This window comes from Manis pentadactyla, chromosome 17 (assembly GCF_030020395.1).
Source record: "Manis pentadactyla isolate mManPen7 chromosome 17, mManPen7.hap1, whole genome shotgun sequence".
NCBI lineage: Eukaryota > Metazoa > Chordata > Mammalia > Pholidota > Manidae > Manis > Manis pentadactyla.
In genome coordinates, this window is record NC_080035.1 from 14,024,582 (window position 1) to 14,047,472 (window position 22,891).

At 36.7% G+C, this 22,891-nt stretch overlaps 1 protein-coding gene across 1 annotated transcript in view; it reads right to left on the reverse strand.

Annotated features, from left to right (window-relative positions):
* The window catches only part of DGKH (diacylglycerol kinase eta), a 200,060-nt gene that overhangs the window by 33,866 nt on the left and 143,303 nt on the right, over positions 1-22,891 (reverse strand). Inside the window, exon 18 of the mRNA XM_036932386.2 lies at positions 19,124-19,249. Coding sequence (XP_036788281.2) covers positions 19,124-19,249 — 126 coding nt within the window. The remainder of the gene's footprint in view (positions 1-19,123; positions 19,250-22,891) is intronic.

Genomic DNA, 22,891 nt, shown 5'->3' on the forward strand with positions numbered 1-22,891 from the left:
ATTTTTATTTCTTTCTTTATTTATTTATTTTTTGTGGTTGTTGTTTTGTTTTGGCTGGTGCTTTTTGGAAGTGTTAAAGGGGCAGGGCGGAACACTTAGTCCAGAGGTAGGGAATCCGGGGATCTCTGGGCATCCTAACCCCTGGGCTGCAGGGAGCAGGCAGGCCCCTTACGGAGATAAATAGCCTCCCAGCAGCTCCTGCTCCAACGCGACTCCACCATCTTGGAGTAGCTGCCCGAGCCAGGCCACGCCCACAGCAACAGCGGAGATTAACTCCATAGCAGCCAGGCAGGAAGCACAAGCCCTGTCTGAGCGCAGCAACCCAGCACAAGCCACTAGAGGTCGCTGTTCTCCCAGGAGAGGAGGGCCACAAACCAACAAGAAGGGAAGTTCTTCCAGACGTCACTCGTCCCAGCTCTGCAAACTATTCCTATCACCATGAAAAGGCAAAATTACAGGCAAACCAAGATCACAGAGACACCAGAGAAGGAGACAGACCTAACCAGACTTCCAGACAAAGAATTCAAAATAAAAATCATAAACATGCTGACAGAGATGCAGAGAAATATGCAAGAGAAATGGGATGAAGTCCGGAGGGAGATCACAGATGCCAGAAAGGAGATAACAGAAATGATACAAATTCTGGAAGGATTTACAAGCAGAATGGTTAAGATGCAAGAGGCCACTGATGGAATTGAAACCAGAGAACAGTAACGCATAGAAGCTGACATAGAGAGAGACAAAACGATCTCCAGGAATGAAACAATATTAAGAGAACTGTGTGACCAATCCAAAAGGAACAATATCAGTATTATAGGGGTTCCAGAAGAAGAAGAGAGAGGAAAAGGGATGGAAAGTATCTTGGAAGAAATAATTGCTGAGAACTTCCCCAAACTGGGGGAGGAAATAATCGAACAGACCACGGAAATACACAGAACCCCCAACAGAAAGGATCCAAGGAGGACAACACCAAGACACATAATAATTAAAATGGCAAAGATCAAGGATAAGGAAAGAGTTTTAAAGGCAGCCAGAGAGAAAAAGGTCACCTATAAAGGAAAACCCATCAGGCTAACATCAGACTTCTCGACAGAAACCCTACAGGCCAGAAGAGAATGGTATGATATATTTAATGCAATGAAACAGAAGGGCCTTGAACCAAGGATATTGTACCCAGCACGACTATCATTCAAATATGATGGTGGGATTAAACAATTCCCAGACAAACAAAAGCTGAGGGAATTTGCTTCCCACCAACCACCTCTACAGGACATCTTACAGGGACTGCCCCAGAAGGGAGCACTCCCAGAAAGAGCACAGAACAAAACACCCAACATATGAAGAATGGAGGACAAGGAATAAGAAGGGAGAGAAGAAAAGAATCTCCAGACAGTGTATATAACAGCTCAATAAGAGACCTAAGTTAGGCAGTAAGATAATAAAGAGGCTAACCTTGAACCTTTGGTAACCACGAATCTAAAGCCTGCAATGGCAATAAGTACATATCTTTCAACAGTCACCCTAAATGTAAATGGACTGAATACACCAATCAAAAGACACAGAGTAATAGAATGGATGAAAAAGCAAGAACCATCTATATGCTGCTTACAAGAAACTCACCTCAAACCCAAAGACATGTACAGACTAAAAGTCAAGGGATGGAAAAACATATTTCACGCAAACAACAGCAAGAAGAAAGCAGGGGTTGCAGTACTAATATCAGACAAAATAGACTTCAAAACAAAGAAAGTAACAAGAGATAAAGAAGGACACTACATAATGATAAAGGGCTCAGTCCAACAAGAGGATATAACCATTCTAAATATATATGCACCCAACACAGGAGGACCAGCATATGAGAAACAAATACTAGCAGAACTAAAGGGGGAAATAGACAGCAATGCATTCATTCTAGGAGACTTCAACACACCACTCACCCCAAAGGATAGATCAACCGGGCAGAAAATAAGTAAGGACATGGAAGCACTGAACAACAAAGTAGAGCAGATGGATCTAATAGACATCTATAGAACTCTACATCCAAAAGCAACAGGATATACATTCTTCTCAAGTATACATGGAACATTCTCCAGAATAGACCACATACTAGCCCACAAAAAGAGCCTCAGCAAAATTCAAAATACTGAAATTCTACCAACCAATTTTTCAGACCACAAAGGTATAAAACTAGAAATAAATTTTACAAAGAAAACAAAAAGGCTCACAAACACATGGAGGCTTAACAACATGCTCCTAAATAATCAATGGATCAATGAACAAATTTAAATAGAGATCAAGGAATATATAGAAACAAATGACAACAATAAAAAAAAGCCCCAACTTCTGTGGGATGCAGCCAAAGCAGCCTTAAGAGGAAATTATATAGCAATCCAGGCACACTTGAAGAAGCAAGAACAATCCCAAATGAATAGTCTAACATCACAATTATCGAAATTGGAAAAAGAAGAACAAATGAGGCCTAAAGTCAGCAGAAGGAGGGACATAATAAAGATCAGAGAAGAAATAAACAAAATTGAGAAGAATAAAACAATAGCAAAAATCAATGAAACCAAGAGCTGGTTCTTTGAGAAGATAAACAAAATAGATAAGCCTCTAGCCAAACTTATTAAGAGAAAAAGAGAATCAACACAAATCAACAGAATCAGAAATGAGAACGGAGAAATCATGACAGACTCCACAGAAATACAAAGAATAATTAAAGACTACTGTGAAAACCTATATGCCAACAAGCTGGAAAACCTAGAAGAAATGGACAACTTCCTAGAAAAATACAACCTACAAAGACTGACCAAGGAAGAAACACAAAAGTTAAACAAACCAATTATGAGCAAAGAAATTGAAATGGTAATCAAAAAACTACCCAAGAAAAAAACACCCGGGCCGGACGGATTTACCTCGGAATTTTATCAGACACACAGAGAAGACTTAATACCCATTCTCCTTAAAGTTTCCCAAAAAATAGAAGAGGAGGGAATACTCAGAAAGTCATTCTATGAAGCCAACATCACCCTAACACCAAAACCAGGCAAAGACCCCGCCAAAAAAGAAAATTACAGACCAATATCCCTGATTAACGTAGATGCAAAAATACTTAATAAAACACTAGCAAACCGAATTCAAAGGTATATCAAAACGATCATACACCATGACCAAGTGGGATTCATCCCAGGGATGCAAGGATGGTACAATATTCGAAAATCCATCAACATCATCCACCACATCAACAAAAAGAAAGACAAAAACCACATGATCATCTCCATAGATGCTGAAAAAGCATTTGAAAAAGTTCAACATCCATTCATGATAAAAACTCTCAGCAAAATGGGAATAGAGGGCAAGTACCTCAACATCATAAAGGCCATATATCATAAACCCACAGCCAACATTACACTAACCAGCGAGAAGCTGAAAGCTTTTCCTCTGAGATTGGGAACTAGACAGGGATGCCCACTCTCCCCACTGTTATTTAACATAGTACTGGAGGTCCTAGCCACGGCAATCAGACAAAACAAAGAAATACAAGGAATCCAGATTGGTAAAGAAGAAGTTAAAGTGTCACTATTTGCAGATGACATGATATTGTACCTAAAAAACCCTAAAGACTCCACCCCAAAACTACTAGAACTGATATCGGAATACAGCAAAGTTGCAGGATACAAAATTAAAACACAGAAATCTGTAGCTTTCCTATACACTACCAATGAACCAATAGAAAGAGAAATCAGGAAAACAATTCCATTCACAATTGCATCAAAAAGAATAAAATACCTAGGAATAAATCTAACTAAAGAAGTGAATGACCTACACTCTGAAAACTACAAGTCACTCTTAAAAGAAATTAAAGGGGACACTAACAAATGGAAACTCATCTCATGCTCATGGCTAGGAAGAATTAATATTGTCAAAATGGCCATCCTGCCCAAAGCAATATACAGATTTGATACAATCCCTATCAAATTACCAGCAACATTCTTCAATGAACTGGAACAAATCATTCAAAAATTCATATGGAAACACCAAAGAACCCGAATAGCCAAAGCAATCCTGAGAAAGAAGAATAAACTAGGGGGGACCTCACTCCCCAATGTCAAGCTCTACTATAAAGCCATAGTAATCAAGACAATTTGGTACTGGCACAAAAACAGAGCCACAGACCAGTGGAACAGACTAGTGACTCCAGACATTAACCCAGACATATATGGTCAATTAATATTTGTAAAGGAGCCATGGACATACAATGGCGAAATCACAGTCTCTTCAACAGATGGTGCTCGCAAAACTGGACAGCTACATGTAGGAGAATGAAACTGGACCACTGTCTAACCCCATATACAAAAGTAAATTCAAAATGGATCAAAGACCTGAATGTAAGCCATGAAACCATTAAACTCGTGGAAAAAAACATAGGCAAAAACCTCTTAGACATAAACATGAGTGACCTCTTCTTGAACATATCTCCCCCGGCAAGGAAAACAACAGCAAAAATGAACAAGTGGGACTATATTAAGCTGAAAAGCTTCTGTACAGTAAAAGACACCATCAATAGAACAAAAAGGAACCCTACAGTATGGGAGAATATATTTGTAAATGACAGATCCGATAAAGGCTTGACGTCCAAAATATATAAAGAGCTCATACGCCTCAACAAACAAAAATCAAATAATCCAATTAATAAATGGGCAGAGGAACTGAACAGACAGTTCTCCAAAACAGAAATACAGATGGCCAACAGACACATGAAAAGATGCTCCACATCGCTAATTATCAGAGAAATGCAAATTAAAACTACAATGAGGTATCACCTCACACCAGTAAGGATGGCTGCCATCCAAAAGACAAACAACAACAAATGTTGGCGAGGCTGTGGAGAAAGGGGAACCCTCCTACACTGCTGGTGGGAAAGTAAATTAGTTCAACCATTGTGCAAAGCAGTATGGAGGTTCATCAAAATGCTCAAAATAGACTTACCATTTGACCCATGAATTCCTCTCCTAGGAATTTACCCTAAGAATGCAGCAATCAAGTTTGAGGAAGACAGATGCACCCCTATGTTTATCGCAGCACTATTTACAATAGCCAAGAATTGGAAACGACCTAAATGTCCATCGGTAGATGAATGTGGAAAGAAGATGTGGTACATATACACAATGGAATACTACTCAGCCATAAGAAAAGGGCAAATCCTACCATTTGCAGCAACATGGATGGAGCTGGAGGGTATTATGCTCAGTGAAATAAGCCAAGCGGAGAAAGAGAAATACCAAGTGATTTCACTCATCTTTGAAGTATAAGAACAAAGGAAAAACTGAAGGAACAAAACAGCACCAGAATCACAGAACCCAAGAATGGACTAACAGGTACCAAAGGGAAAGGGACTGGGGAGGATGGGTGGGTAGGGAGGGATAAGGGGGGATAGAAAATGAGGGGTATTAAGATTAGCATCCATAGCGGGGTGGGAGAAATGGGAGGGCTGTACAACACAGAGAAGGCAAGTAGTGATTCTACAACATTTTGCTATGCTGATGGACAGTGACTGTAAAGGGGTTTATAGTGGGGACCTGGTATAGGGGAGAGGCTAGTAAACATAATATTCTTCATGTAAGTGTAGATTAAAGATAACAAAAAAAAAAAAGACAGAAAGAAAGAAAAGGGGGATTACTCCATGATAGGATAAAACTAACTGTAAATCAACGATTAATGCATGCTTTAAATATCCTTAATTTTGATCACTTAAAGGGTGTCAGATGATCGGCTATGGAGGTACACTTTTCTGATAATATTCCTTTCTCTTATTAAAAAAAAAAAAAAAAGCAGTTCCTGTGTGGTGACCTCCAATGAGTTCTACACAATGGTATAAAGGGCATATCAAAGTGTGGGCAAAGGGTCTGTTTGTGTTTATACAGAGGATCAAAGCCTAATTTGGCTACCGAGAAAATGAACTAAGATACGATATGAAGAACTTCCAACATCAGCACTCTCTGGAAGGCTCATGCCAGAAGATGATCATCAAAAAGCCTCAACAAAGATCCAGGCGTTGCTGCAGTTGAAGCTGCACTCATCCCACCGGTTCCTGGACTTGCCATTGGAATGAAGAAGGAGATATCTAAGCTGGCCTGTGCATACAGTAAAACAACAAATTTGACTGGATCTACACTGTTGGAACTCAACCAAGAATTAGGAGAAGTGCAAGTTGTAGCGCTCCAAAATCTTACAACTACAGACTATCTACTGTTAAAAGAACATATGGGATGTGAACAGTTCCCAGGAATGGGCTGTTTTAATTTGTCTGATTTCTTTCAGACTGTTCAAGTACAGTTGGACAATATCCATCATATCATAGACAAATTTTCACAAATGCCTAGGGTGCCTAACTGGTTTTCTTGACTTCACTGGAGATGGCTGGTAATTATAGATCTGCTTTGGTTATGTAACTGTATTCCTATTATGTTAATGTATGTGCACAATTTAATTAGTAGTTTAAAACCTATACATGCTTAAGTTACTCTACAAGAAGATATGTCAAAGAAATAATCAATCTTCCCATGTTTTCTTCCGTCTGCTACCTCTATAGCTTTTCTTCTTCCTTCCTAATTACAACCCTTAAATAGAATTCGTGCCTCATATCAAATTTACCGAGTATCATAATTCCTCCAAGTGGTAAAGATACCTCAAGACAAATGCTGGGCATAGAAGCCACAGGGCATAAATATGCAAAGAAGTAAAAAGCTAACCTTTTCAAACAATATGGCTTCTCTCTCACTTACCAACTTTACATGTCCCTGTATGGCCCCGGAAGATGACTGGTTAGCCAGAGACGGGTAAGATTCCTCAAGGGAGGAACAACCTAAGACAGGCACAGTCGCAGGGGGGCCATCAGGTGAGAAATTGGGGATCAACAGAGGTGAGGCTTAGAACCTCACACCCCTGTTTTGAGAGAAATCTTCTGCATACGTGGATGTTTTATTGCCCTTGTCTAGCTTGGATTAACACATAGTCTACAGCACACACCTGATCATCTACATTTGCTCTCTTACAACACTAAACTAAGTTTTCTACCTTTATCTTACATCTACCTACCACTTCAGCATTTTATTAAAAATAATAATAAAGGGAGAAATGTGGGATCCACATATAAATCAAGTATAAAAATCAAAGGAATATTCATATTTGACCTGATTGTTTATAGTTCATATTGCGTGATCAAAATCGAAAGTTTCTGTGATAACTGCCCTTGTACTGTTCACCATGTAAGAACTTATTCTCTTTGTAAGAATTTGTTCACCATGTAAGAACTTGTTCGTTATGCTTCAGAAGATTGGAGACTGACAAGAATTAGGCTTGGGGTGGATTAATGATTGTGCATTGAGCATTGACTCCCCTATACAGAATTCTATTGTTGTTAACAACCATTTGATCAATAAATATGAGAGATGCCCTCTCAAAAAAAAAAAATGTTAACAGATGGGGAGAGGATTAAAGATGGAGGTGTGAGAGGTGAGACAGAGGGTTCCTCCTAAAACCGCAAAAATATGAAAATATAATTAATATGATTAATCCTGAAAGAGTAACAGGAAAGAGGGTGTTGCCAAACAGCATACACCTGGAGAAAAGAAAAAACCTCACAGAACAGGGTAAGGTACCAAAACCGTGGCCCGGCGGAACCCAAGCCCTTCCCCTACCCCAGCTCACTGGCAGGAGGAAGAGAAATGGAGCAGGGAGGGAGTGGAGGCCTGGGACTGCTGAACACCTAACTCTGGAGATCTCCTCTGAGAGCACAAACCTACATTTCACGGTACTCTCATGATTATGGGATTGGAAAGCTAAGACAGGCAGAATACCTGGAGAAACTGAGATTCCAGCCACTTGTGGAAAGCAGGGATCCATATCCAGCTGCTCTAGGACAAAAGAAAGGCAGACAGTCTAAGAGACTTCCTAAGAAGGAAGCCCCTAGGAAGAGTGCTGCTAAAGGGGCAAGGATTGCACAGAGCTTACTGCTCAGGAGAAAGGACAGGTAGACAAAATTGTCCAGGTGCACTCTACCCAGCATGTAGGGAGCTTTCGTGATTTCCAGGTTCTGCAGCTCCCCAGCTGGCTACACAACTCCAAGGACTCCCTTCGTGATATGTAGCCTACTGCACCTTTCTCACAGCCAGCCCCACCTGGCTCACAAACTGGGAAACCCTACCTGGCATTAGGCCAGCCAGAGGAAAGCCCTGTCTACAGAAACTACAAACGCAAAGCACAGAGGCTTATACCTGTGTGCTAGGCCTACTGGTACAGGCAGTGGAGGCAGGCATAGCAGCCAGAAACTAGGAAACAGCTCTTTCCTCCCCCAAGGCACCAATACCACTCCCCTACGACCCCCAATTTCGCTTCAAGGGCTGAGCAGCTCCAGAAAGTAGAGCTTCTGTGCACAAGAGGGGGCCATTTACAAATACTAAATGCCAAAGAAATCTGGTTCAAAGTAAAATTATTAATAAAGCACATGAGAAAGATTAAAACGAAATCAACCTCATGAATCTTCCTGAAAGGGAGTTCAAAATAAAAATCATTAACATGCTCATGGGGGTACAGAAAAATATTCAAGAACTCAGGAAAGAGTTCAAGTCAGACACAATCATTGAAGATCACAATTGAGGGTATAAAAAACAGTTTAGATACAGTAGAGGATAAGATAAATGAAATAGAAATTAGAGAAGAGGAATACAAAGAAGCTGAGGCACAGAAAGAAAAAAGGATCTCAAAGAATGAAAGAATATTGAGAGAACTGTGGGACCAATCCAAACAGAGCAATATTCGCATTATAGGGGTGCGAGAAGAAGAGTGAGAGAGAAAGAGATAGAAAGTTTTTTGAGGAGTTAGTTGCTGAAAACTTCCCCAATCTGGGGAAGGAGATAGTCTATCAGGCGATGGAGGTGCAGAGATCTCCCAACACAAGGGACCCAAGGAAAGACAACACCAAGACATGTAGTAACTAGAATGGAAAAGATCAAGGATAAGGACAGATTATTAAAAGCAGGCAGGGAGAGAAATAAGATCACATACAAAGGAAAGCCCATCAGGCTATCATCAGACTTCTCAGCAGAAACCTTACAGACCAGAAGGAAGTGGCATGATGTATTTCATGAAATGCAGCAGAAGGGCCTCAAACCAAGAATACCTTATCCTGCAAGATTATTATTTAAATTTGAAGGAGGGATTAAATAATTTTCAGATAAACAAAAGCTGAGAGAATTTACCACTCACAAACTGTCTCTATAGTGTATTGTGGAGGGACTGCTATAGATGGAAATGTTCCTGAGGTTTAATAGCTGAATGCACCAATCAAAAGATATAGAGTCACTGAATGGATAAAAAAACAAGACCCATCTATATGCTGCCTACAAGAGACTCACTTTAAAACAGAAGGCATACACAGACTAAAAGTGAAGGGATGGCAAAAGATATTTCATGCAACTAAAAGGTAGAAAAAAGCAGGAGTTGCAGTACTTGTATCAGACCAAATATACTTCAAAACAAAGAAAGTCACAAGAGACAAAGAAGGACATTACATAATGATTAAGGGGTCAATTCAACAAAAAGATATAACCATTATAAATATCTATGCAACCAACACAGGAGCACCTACATATGTGAAACAAATACTAACTGAATTAAAGGGGAAATAGACTGCAATGTATTCATTCTGGGAGACTTCAACACTCTACTCATTCCAGAGGACAGATCAACCAGACAGAAAATAAGTATGGAGACAGAGGCACTGGACAACATATCAGAACAGATGGACCTAACAGACATGTAGAGAACTGTACACCCAAAAGCAGCAGAATACACATTCTTATCAAGTGCACATGGAACATTTTCAAGAATAGATCATATCCTAGGCCACAAAAAGAGCCTCAGTAAATTCAAAAAGATTGAAATTGTACCAACCAGCTTCTCAGATTACAAAGGTATGAAACTAGAAATAAATTACACAAAGAAAATGAAAAATCCCACAAACAACATGTTCCTAAATAACCAATGGATCAATGGCCAACTAAAAACACAGATCAAGCAATATATGGAGACAAATGACAACAATAATTCAACACTGCAAAATCTGTGGGACACAGTGAAGGCCGTGCTAAGAGGAATGTATATGGTAATATATGCAAACCTCAGGAAAGAAGAACAATCCCATATGAACAGTCTAAACTCACAATTAACAAAACTAGAAAAAGAAGAACAAATGAGGCCCAAAGTCAGCAGAAGGAAGGACATAATAAAGATTAGAGCAAAAATAAATAAAATCGAGAAGAATAAAACAATAGAAAGAATCAATGAAAGCAAGAACTGGTTCTTCAAGAAAATAAACAAAATAATAAACCCATAGCTAGACTTATCAAGGAAAAAGGAGAGTCTACCACATAAACAGAATTAGACATGAGAAAGGAAAAACAACTAAAGACACCACAGAAATACAAAGAATTATGAGAGAATACTATGAAAAAATATATGCTAACAAACTGAATAACCTAAAAGAAATGGACAACTTCCTAGAAAAATACAACCTTCCAAGTCTGACCCAGAAAGAAACTGAAAATCTGAACAGACCAATTACCAGCAACAAAATTGAACTGGTAATCAAAAAACTACCTAAGACCAAAACTCCTGGACCAGATGGCTTCACCGCTGTATTTTATCAGACATTTACTGAAGACCTAATACCCATCCTCCTTAAAGTTTTCCAAAAAGCAGAAGAAGAAGAGAATACTTCCAAACTCATTCTATGAAGCCAACATCACTCTAATACCAAAACCAGGCAAAGACACCACAAAAAAGGAAATTACAGAACAATATCCCTGATGAACATAGATCCAAAAATACTCAACAGAATATTAGTGAACCGAATTAAAAAAATACATCAAAAAGATCATCCATCATGATCAAGTAGGATTTATTCCAGGGATGCAAGGAAGGTACTACCTTCGAAAATCCATCAACATCATCCACTACATCAACAAAAAGAAGGACGAAAACCACATGATCATCTCTATAGATGCTGAAAAAGCATTTGACAAAATTCAACATCCATTCCTGATAAAAACTCTCAACAAAATGGGTATAGAGGGCAAATACCTCAACATAATAAAGGCGATAAAAGACAAACCCACAGCCAACATTATATTTAACAGCAAGAAGCTGAAAGCTTTTCCTTTAAGATCGGGCACAAGACAAGGATACCCACTCTCCCCACTTCTATTCAACATAGTACTGGAGGTCCTAGAGACGGGATTCACACAACACAGAGAGATAAAAGGCATTCAGATTGGCAAAGAAGAAGTTAAACTGCCCCTGTTTGCAGATGACATAATATTGTACATAAAAAAACCCTGAAGAATCCATTCCAAAACTACTAGATCTAATATCTGAATTCAGTAAAGTTGCAGGATACAAAATTAATACACAGAAATCTCTTGCATTCCTATACACTAATGTTGAACTAGCAGAAAGAGAAATCAGGAGAACAATTCCATTCACAGTTGCATCAAAAAGAATAAAATACCTAGGAATAAACTAACCAAGGAAGTGAAAGACCTATACTCTGAAAACTACAACACGCTCATGAGAGAAATTAAAGAAGATACCAGTAAATGGAAACACATCCCATGCTCATGGGTAGGAAGAAATAATATTGTCAAAGTGGCCATCCTGCCTAAAGCAATCTACAGATTCAATGCAATTCCTACCAAAATACCAACAGATGTATAGAGGAAATTGTTCTAAAATTCATATGGAACCACAAAAGACCCCAAATAGCGAAAGCAATCCTGAGAAGAAAGAATTAAGCTGGGGCGATTATGCTCCCCAACTTCAAGGTCTACTACAAAGCCACAGTAATCAAGACAATTTGGTAGTGGCACAAGAACAGAGCCATTGACCAACGGAACAGACTAGAGAGCCCTGATATAAACCCAACCATATGTGGTCAATTAATATACAATAAAGGAGCCATGAACATACAATGGGGAAATTACAGTCTCTTCAACAACTGGTGTTGGCAAAAGTGGACAGCCACATGCAAGAGAATGAAACTGGATTATTGTTAAATCCCATACACAAAAGTAAACTCGAAATGGATCAAAGACCTGAATGTAAGTCATGAAACCATCAAAGTCTTAGAAGACAATACAGGCAAAACTCTCTTGAATATAAGCATCAGCAACTTCTTCCTGAACCATCTCCTTGAGCAAGGGAAACAAAAGCAAAAATGAACAAATGGGACTATACATTAAACTAAAAAGTTTCTGTAACTATACATTAAACTAAAAAGTTTCTGTAAAACAAAAGACACCATCAACAGAACAAAAAGGCATCCTACAGTATGGGAGAATATATTTTTAAATGACATATCTGACAAGGGGTTAACATCCAAAATGTATGAAGAACTCACATGCCTCAACACCCAAAAAGCAAATTAACTGATTAAAAAATGGGCAGAGGATATGAAGAGACAATTCTCCAAAGAAGAAATTCAGATGGCCAACAGACATATGTAAAGATGCTCCATGTCACCACTAATCATCAGGGAAATGCAAATTAAAACCACAATGAGATATCACCTCACACCAGTTAGGATGGCCAGCATCGAAAAGACGAAGAACAACAAATGCTGGTAACGATGTGGAGAAAGGGGAACCCTCCTACACTGCTGGTGGGAATGTAAGCTAGTTCAACCATTGTGGAAAGCAATATAGAGGTTCCTCAAAAACTAAAAATAGAAACACCATTTGTCCTGGGAATCCCACTTCTTGGAATTTACTGAAAGAATACAACTTCCCAGATTCAAAAAGACATATGCATCCCCATGTGTACTGTAGCACTTTTTACAATAGCCAAGATATGGAAGCAACCTCAGTGTCCATCAGTAGACAAATGGATAAAGAAGATGTGGTACATATACACAATGGAATACTATTCAGCCATAAGAAAGAAACAAATCCTACCATTTGCAACAACATGGATGAAGCTGGAAATATTATGCTCCGTGAAATATGCCAGGTGGAGAAAGACAAGTACCAAATGATTTCCCTCATTTGTGGAGTATAACAACAAAGCAAAATTGAAGGAACAAAATTGCAGCTGACTCACAGATTCCAAGAAGGGACTAGTGGTTACCGAAGGTGGAGGGGTGTTGGAAGGCAGGTGGGGGAGGTGGGAGAAGAGGATTGAGAGGTATTATGTTTAGTACACATGGTGTGGGGGGTCACGGGGAACACAGTGTAGCACGGAGAAGGCAAACAGTGAATCTGTGGCATCTTACTACCCTGATGGACAGTGACTGCATTGGGGTATGGGTGGGGACTTGACAATATGGGTAAATGTAGTAACGACATTGTTTTTTCATGTGAAAACTTCATAAGAGTGTATATCAATAATACCTTAATAAAAAATTTAAAAATAAATGTTAACAGATGTACTAAGGTGAAAACTCAGTGCTGGTGACAAGGATAAGTTGTAAAACATTAAATGCAGGTATTTATGAATTTAATAAAAATACAGTATTGCACATAAAACATGACACATTTATTGTACCTCTAAATATGTAAAACTTAAAATTTATTTCAACAATTAGTTAGCTTTCTACTAAGTAGTTATGGCATTCAAAACTAAGAAATTTATGATCTACCAAACCCAATATTAAGGCTAGAAGCACTGAAGTCTGAAGAAAGAAGACAAAGTAATAGGTGCCTAAGGAAGCAAACGAACAAATGTTGAAGAAAAATATGTCATGCAATTGACAAACACTATCTAGTTAGAAAAAAAAGCCCTTTCTTTGGCAAACAGTCCTCACAATATGCTCTTCTTAGAAATTATTCATTACTTACTATAAAGTTTAGCTGATTATCAAATAATCAAGATGAATTTTATTCAGTCATTTACTTTCATAGTTCTGAATATGCTATGGCATACTTTGTTGTTCCAGTTTCTTTTACATCTAAACGTAAATAAATGATCAAAACAACCATTTTGATGAGGAAAGAACACTTTGGAGAGGTGAAGAGTCAAACTCTAGCTGCCCCATAGAAAAGTACATTTTCCAAAATATTTTCCAGTTAGCCATAATTACAACTTCAGCCTAGCAAGGTCATCCCAGGACTCCAAGTGTGAATAGATCTGACCTCTAGCCATGGGTGCCTTTCCAGAACTAAACATGTGCTGGATTTATCTTTTTTAGTTTTATCTATTTTAATTTTTAATTTTTTCATTGATATATAATTCACACAGCATAAAATTCACCAATTTACAGTGTATAATTAGTTGTTTGTGGTACAGACACAAAGTTGTGCAATGATCACTATCATCTAATTTAGAACTTTTTTTTATTACCCCCAAAAGAAACCCCATATTCATTAGCAGTCATTTTCCATTTCCCCTATACCCCCCAGCCTGGGAACTACTGAACTACTTCCTTTCTCTATGGATTTGACTATTCTGGACATTTCATATAAATGGAATCATATAATACGTGGCTATTTGTGTCAAGCTTCTTTTCACTTTGCATAATGTTTTCAAGGGTGATCATGTTGTAACTTGTATGAGTGCTTCATTCAAGCACTGGCTAAATAATGGCTTTAATGGCTGAATAATACTCCATTGTAGTACTATATCACATTTTGTTTCTCCACTCTTCAATTCATAGATATTTGGGTTGTTTTGACTTTTTGGCTATTACAAATAGTGTTGCTACAAACAGTCATGCACAAGTTTTTGTGTATTCATATACTTCAATTCTCATGAGTACATACCTAATAGTGGAATTTCTGGGTTATATGTTAACTCTGTGTTTAACTCTTTAAGGAACTGCCAAACTTTTTCAAAATTTTACATTCTAACTAGCAATATATGGAAGTTCTAATTTCCCCATGTTTTTACCAGTATTTGTTATTCTCTATCTTTTTTTGATCATAGCCATCCCAGTAAGATGAAGCTATCATTATGGTTTTGATTTGCATTTCCTTGATGAGTAATGATGGTGAGCATCTCTTCATGTGCTTATTGGCCATTTGTATATCTTTTTGGAAAAATGTTAACTTGGAGCCTTTGCACATTTTTAAATTGTGATATGTCTTTATTGTTAAATTTTAAGAGCTCTTTATGTATCACAGATATTAGACCTTTATCAGATTCATTATTTGCAAATATTTTCTCCCATCCTGTGGGTTGGCAGCTCCCCTTTCTTGACAATGCTCTTTGATCACAAAAATATTTAATTTTGATGAAGTCCACTTTACATTGTTTTCTTTTGTTGCTTATGTTTTGTTTGTCATATCTAAGAAAGCACTGTCTAATTTAAGGTTATAACATTTATGCCTGCATTATCTTTTTATAGTGTCACACTTGTAGCTTTTACATTTAAGTCTTTTATCTGTGATGACTTAACTTTTCTTTTTAATTGAAGAATAACTGACATATAATATTGTATTAACTTCATGTATATAACAGTGATTTGATATTTATATACATTATGAAATGATCTAGTTACCATCTGTAACCCTATTAAGTTGTTACAATATTATTGACTATATTCCCTATGCTGTACATTATACCATGTCATACATTTTATAATGGGAACACTGTAGCTCTTAATTCCCCTCATCTAATTTATCCATCACCTCATGCACACCTCCCCTCTGACGCCCATCAGTTTGTTCCCTGTGCCTATGAGTCTGTTTTTGTTTTCTTTGTTTAGGTTTTGTCTTTTAGATTCCACATAAAGGTGAAATCACAGGGCGCTTGTCTTTCTCTTGTCATAATACCCTCTACATCCATCTAGGTTATTGCAAATGCCAAGATTTTCTTCTTTTATTATGGCTGAGTAATATTCCAGTGAGTGTGTATGTGTGTGTGTATCACATTTTCTTTATCCATAGTGACTTAATTTTTATATATGGTGTGACATAGGGATCCATATTAATTCTTTGTATATGAATATCTAGTTGTCCCAGTGATTGTAAAGACTGTTTTTTCCCCATTGAATATTTTTTTTAGCATATTTGTTGAAAATCAATCGGTCATAAATGTCAGGGTTTATTTCTGGACTCTCAATTCTATCTCATTGATCCGATATGACTATTCTTATGCCAGTAACAGGCAGTTTTTTGTTTTTTTTTTACTATGGCTTTGTAATAAATTTTAAAATCAGAAAGAGTCTGTCCTTTAACTCTTCTTCCTTTTTAAGATTTTCTGGCTATACTGGATCCTTTGTATTTCTGCGTGAGTTTTAAGAACAGCTTGTCAATTTCTGCAAAAAAAAAAAAGACAGCTGGGATTTTGACAGGGATAGTGTGCAATCAGTGGCTCAATTAGAGAAGAGTTGCCATCTTAATAATATTAAGTATTCTAATAAATGAAGACAGATGTCTTTCCTTTTAGTTCGGTCTTCATTTCTTTCAGCAATGTTTTGTGCATTGTAACTTCTTGGTCAAATTTATTCCTAATTTTTTTATTTTTGATGCTATTGTAAACTACTTTGTTAATATCATGTTCAAATTATTCATTACTGATGAGTAGAAATACAATTACTTCTTGCATATTGACCTTTTATTCTATAAACTTTTATTTCTCACTTATTAGCTGTGTGTGTGCATGTGTATTCCTTAGGATTTTTTATGTCTAAGGTCAGTCTGTGAAGAGATATAGTTTTATTTGTACCTTTCCAGTTTGGATGCCTTAAATTCAGAGTCAGAAAGTGTTCCTTCCTATTCTAGTTTTTGGAGGAGTTTGTGAAGGGTTGGTGTTCTTTTTTAAACATATGGTAGAATTACCAGGTGAGGCAATTAGGGCCTGGGATTTCTTTGTAGAAAGTTTTTGATTACTAATTCAATCTCTTTTACTATGCCTAAATGCCCAAACTGGAACTTCAAATATAACATTGAACAGAGAAGCTAGAGTGGACATCTTTGTCTTGTTCCTCCTAATCTTAGGGAGGAAACTATCAGCCATTCACCACTTTATAGGATGTTATCTGTAAGTTTCTCCCTAAATGGCCTTTATCAGCTTGAAGAAATTCCTTTCTATTCCTAGTTTGAGTGTTATTACCACCACAGAGTGATGAATTTTTTTAAAAGCCTTTTCTGTCTTTTTCTGTCTTTCTGTCTTGAGATGATTGTGTTGTTTTTGCCCTTTATTCTACTAATATGGTATGTTATACTGATTGATTTTCATATGCTAAATCAATGCTGCATTACAGCACTGCAATAATATTCATTTGGTCATGGTGTATACTTTTACTAAGTTGTTGGATTCACTTAAGCTAGCATTTTGTTGAGGATTTTTATATTGATATTCCTAAAGGATATTGGTCTGTAGTTTTCTTCTGATGTCTTCGCCTGGTTTTGGTATCACGGTAATATTGGCCTCATAGAGTCAGGAAGTGTTCCTTCCTATTCTAGTCTTTGGAGGAGTTTGTGAAGGGTTGGTGTTCTTTTTTAAACACATGGTAGAATTACCAGGTGAGGCAATTAGGGCCTGGGATTTCTTTGTAGAAAGTTTTTGATTACTAATTCAATCTCTTTACTTGTTATAGATCTAGAGGTCTAGCCAGATTTTACACTTCTTCAACCAGTTTCAGCACTTTGCATATTTCCAGGAGTTTGTCCGTTTCATCTAGATTATCTAATTTGTTGGCATGCAATATTTTATAGCTTTTCCTTATAATCCTTTTGATTTCTACAAGATCCATAGTGTTATCTCCTGATTTCAGAAATTTGAATTTTCTATATTTCCTTGGTCAGGCTAGCTAAGGGCTAGTCAATTTTGTTAAACTGTTCATGGTACTAACTTGGTTTCGGTCATTTTCTGTATTATTTTCTATTCTCAATTTCACTCATTTCCACTTCAATCTTTACCATTTCTTTCCTACTTCTTGCTTTGGGTTTGTTTGCTCTTCTTTTTCCAGTTTATTAAGGCAGAGAGTTAGGTTTTTGAAATCTTTCTCCCTTTTTAATATAGGCATTTATGGCTATAAATTTCACTCCAAGCACTGCTTTAGCTGAATCAAATAAGTTTTGGTATGGTGTATTTTTGTTTCCATTCATATCAAAGTATTTTTAAATTTTCAGTTGTGATTCTTCTTTGACTCACATATTTTCACATATCTGTGCATTTCCTAAATTTCCTTCTGTTACTGATCTCTAATTTCATTCCATTATGGTTGGAGATCATACTTTGTATGATTTCAATCCTTTTAACTTTATTGAGAATTATTTTATCTAATATACGATCTACCCTGGTGGATGTCCCATATGCACTTCAGAAGAATGTGTTTCCTGCTATTGTTAGGTGGAGTATTCTGCAGATATCTGCTAGAGATTTACAGATATCTGTTAAGAGACACTCATTTTATGTGTTTTTCAAGTCTTCTACTTTCTTGTTGATCTCTGTCTAGTTGTTTTATCCACTACTGAAAGTGGGATAATAAAGTCTCCAACTATTATTACTGAATTGTGATTAACCTTTAAAAAGAACTTTAGGAAAAACTGATTTTCAGGGTGTATTTTGGGTTCCAATCTACTCTGAAATGAATCTAGAGCGTTTTCACCACCAAACACCTGGTATGTGAAGACACTTCTGAGGCATCTGTATTTTCCTCCCTTCCCTGCTGTACAAGTCCACAACTCGTGGTTTCCACTAGTACTAACCTAATCCTAAGGTAAATTCATCTTATCAGAACTGGAATAGATATCTCAGATGTTCCGAAATGAAGCAATATTATTAGTTAAAAATAATTGCAGAGAGACTTACGGCTTAAAATTAAGAGGAAAGCTGTGGAGATTCTTAAAAGGTAAAAGAATATAGGATCAGATTTACCTTGGGTGCTTAATAGGCACCTGAGCCCCACTCTAGAATTACACAATCAAAATTTCATGTATTTAATACTTTCTCCAATTTTTATACACATAAAAGTCTAAGGATATGGATTTTGGTTGATAAGAGTACCAAGAATATTCTCCTAAAAGAACATTTATCTTTAAAAACACTTTATAATTCACAGAAATAAGTACTTATACATCTTGACAGAAATAATTAAAAATACACATTTCAGAATCTGTACTACCTGGGCAGATTATTCTGGTATTAAGCACAGGGAGGTTTTCTTTGCTGGCTGCCACAGCTGGACCAGGGCCAGAGTCAGTTTGGGAACGACTTGCCCGGCCATCTGGAGACCGAGGTGTAGTTTTAACTGTTGGCAAAAAGTCCATATTAAAAAGAGGTTAATAATAAAGCTATAAAAATAAGCAAGCCCCATATAATTTAAGGCATAAAATAATCTACTAAATGATTAAATCAATCAGTGGAACAAAAGATTACATTGTATTTACCTATTCTTTATAATTTTGTTTTTATTTCCTAGAAATTTACTATATGGAGGGAATCTAACTAAGGTAAATGCCTTGATCTCTCATTTCAAATAGTTGGAGGTCAGCAGAAAATAGATGCCTACCATAACTAAAGGTCAGTAAGACTTGGTTTGAATGCAATCAACCCATATTTAAAGGTAAAAAGAAGATGATGTTTTTGAAACTGCAATCTGTGTATTATAATGTATACTATCAAAGCAATCCTTTAATCATAAACATTGGGTGAATGATCAAATTTAATTCATGTAATTCCCAGAGCTAATACGTGAAACATGGGTTACATGGGTTAATATTTTCTTCTATACATGAAAAAAAATGGTACTTTTTTCAAGTGAAACCAATATACTTTTCCTGTACTTCTCAATCATTTATTCAAAACAATGATTTGCATAAAACAGTTCTATCATATTCTCGTAAAAGTTCAATACATTTAAAAAACTTTTCTATAACAGAATTATTCTCAAAATAAAGAACCAAAAAGAGATTTACTTCTATTTAAATTGCAGCAACTTATTGGAGAACAAATAGTATCTTTAACTAATTTAGAAGCTATTGGCAGGTGTTTAAAAAAACAGTAATCCTCAAATTCAATTTAAAGATACTCTAAAACTTAATTATCTTTACTTTTCATAAGACTAATTACAAGCTAACTATATTAATCTTACACTCTCTTCTCTCTGTTCAAAAACATCCAGTTGCATTAAAGAAAAGTAGCAGAACAGCCACACTTTTTTTTTTTGACAGATGGGAGCCCTGCAGCTAATTTCTAATAAAAATAACCTTTTGATATTCATTTCTGATAAAAAGCAGAAAACATCCTCGTGACTAAAGACTGATGTTCCATTGAAGGTAACTAAATTAATGTTTCATGGTTCTTCTTAAACATAACATCTCATTAATCATATTAATATACTGTATTTTGGACATCTCAGGCATATGACTTATTACATAATTTAATAGTACAATTAATGTGCTTCAAGAACATACTGATTACTTAATACAGAAACATGTCTACTGCTACTGATTCCCACTAAACCGGATTACTAGCCAAAAAGTAAGATCAAATACAGTACCATCAAAGGCTTATATAAATCAGTCTATTTCAATGTCAGTGTCTATAGCTGTGTGTCTATACTTTTTAGTTTCCTTTGCAGCCTACAATGGAAGTATCGAGTTAATGAGAGTAAAGTAAGGTGGGATGATAGCTGGTTTTACAACCATTAGCAATGAGTGTTGAAAAACCAATCCTCCAAAGAGAGTCATTCATTACCTGAGGGGGTATTATCAAGGAGCATACCACAAGGACACCATCCAGCCCTGCTCCAGTCAACCTTTTTTAATGGATGAAAACACACAGGCCTGCTTATTAAATTCTAGATGAAGTAGACTTGAAATGATAGAATCAAGCTTCAAAAGATTTTGACAGGATGAAACAACAGATCCAAATCAAGAAGGTAAAAGTTGATAAGGATGAGACTAACTATTATAATTATGTTTAAAAAACCACTTGCACAAAACCAGGAGAAGACTAGGTTTATACAGCTTTACTATATAATACTTCAAGCCAAAAAAGCAATCTCAGGTAGTCTTTATAACATCAAAAACATCCAGAAGTAGTGTAGTGTAGTGATAGTGTATGGGTATCAGGGTGCTATTACACTACAGAAATATCTTGGAGACTTTTGTTAAAAAATGGGCATCAAATTTTAATGGTGTATACACCATTGAGCAGATGGGTATCACCAGAAAAACGAAGTTTAAAATCAAGTGAAAGATTGGTAGAGGAATTTAGGAGACATAATCTAGAAAAGAAGACATAAGGTGTGAGAAGAGGATATGATGCCATGAAAGCTGTTTTCTGTATCATTTAAGGGCTGCCACATGCAGAGTCATCTTTGCTTTTCAGCCCACCATAAAGCACTACAAAAATGCCAGTGGCTGTTACTTTTAACATTATTACATATTAAACTTTACTACTAATAACTGTAATCATGGGTAGAAATTTAGGGAAGAAAATACAAAGCTCAATATAAAGAAAAACTTTCTGTCACTTAGAGCTGACCATAAGAGTAGGAGGAATTGAAAATAAGTGGTCCAAAGGCTCAATGACCATTTGTCAAGAGGGTTATAAAATAGGCCTACACTGGATTATATGCTGCAACAGGGTCTAACGCTACAGGATGGGTTTTGTGCTGCAATAGGTACATATGAAGTCTAAAAAGGCTGAAGCTGTAGAATATGCATGTGTAGGTTGGATGCCAGAAACATGAGGTGTAAGGTCTAATTTCAAAGTTTTTAAGAGTTTTAAATACAATTAAGGACTATTATCTCAAAGTTAATGTGATTGGCAGCAGCACCAGCAATAATAATGATGGTGACAGCAACACTCATATACAGCACTATGTACCAGACACTGTTCTAGGCATGTTACATATACTAACTTATCTAACCCTCACAACAACTAGGTAATTATTATCCCCATTTTACAATAAGGAAATTACAGAGAATTTAAGTCATCTGACCAAGTTTATATGTAATGAACATAAAAGCAAAAATTAAATGGTTGCAAACAGTTCTGAAATAATAGTGTTGACGTTTCATTAGTACCATGTAATTATTTTCATATTAACTTCTCGTCTTCATTAGTATTTTAATTTCTGCTGTTTTACTCTAGTAAATTAATAATTTTTCCCTCATACAGTATGAAATATTGAAAGTATAAATTTACCTTCTGTTAAAACCTAAAAGGTAGAGATGAGATAGAGCAGGGAAATGGGATAAGGATCATGCCATTATAAAAATCTACTTATCCTGCAAAAGAAGCCCAGTTTATTCTTTAACTTAATCTATATGCTGCACTTCCTCTTCTTCCAGCCCCTTAATAAATTATGTAACTTTGTAAGCACAATGAATAGACCTCTGAAGTGTAAATGAACCTATGTGGATAAAGAATGCCTAGATCCAGACCAACAGTCACCTAAATAACCCTGTTCTTAAGACAAAACTTCAAAGGAATTATGAATCAACTGCATACATCATGCCTTAGGCTGGCTCCTACCCAAAATGCCCTAGAAAACCCCAAACCCTAAACCCTTAAACACACCTCCTCTCTGAGGCTGCCCACACTCTCCTTTCTTTGAGTGTGTACTTCACCTTAAATAAAGCTTTCTTGCTGCTCAACTTACCTGCATTTGTCTCTGTGCTCTTCCAAGCCTCTTGGGAGATTAATAAGAGACCCCTTTTCCCAGAGCTAAGTGTCTTTTGTTACTTCGCTATTTCATTCAATTTTCTAGGCTTAAGCACAAGCCTTCACTCTCTCTGTCCTACTGCAGACAAGTAGGGAGAGGCTACTGAGATCTCTGATTTGGGCTGCAAGTTCCCGTCACCTGGGTGACCTGGATGGAACTGCAGCTGTGTGATCATGCTCTGCAGTAGCCTGTCTGATAATCCCTTCATCGCTTTGT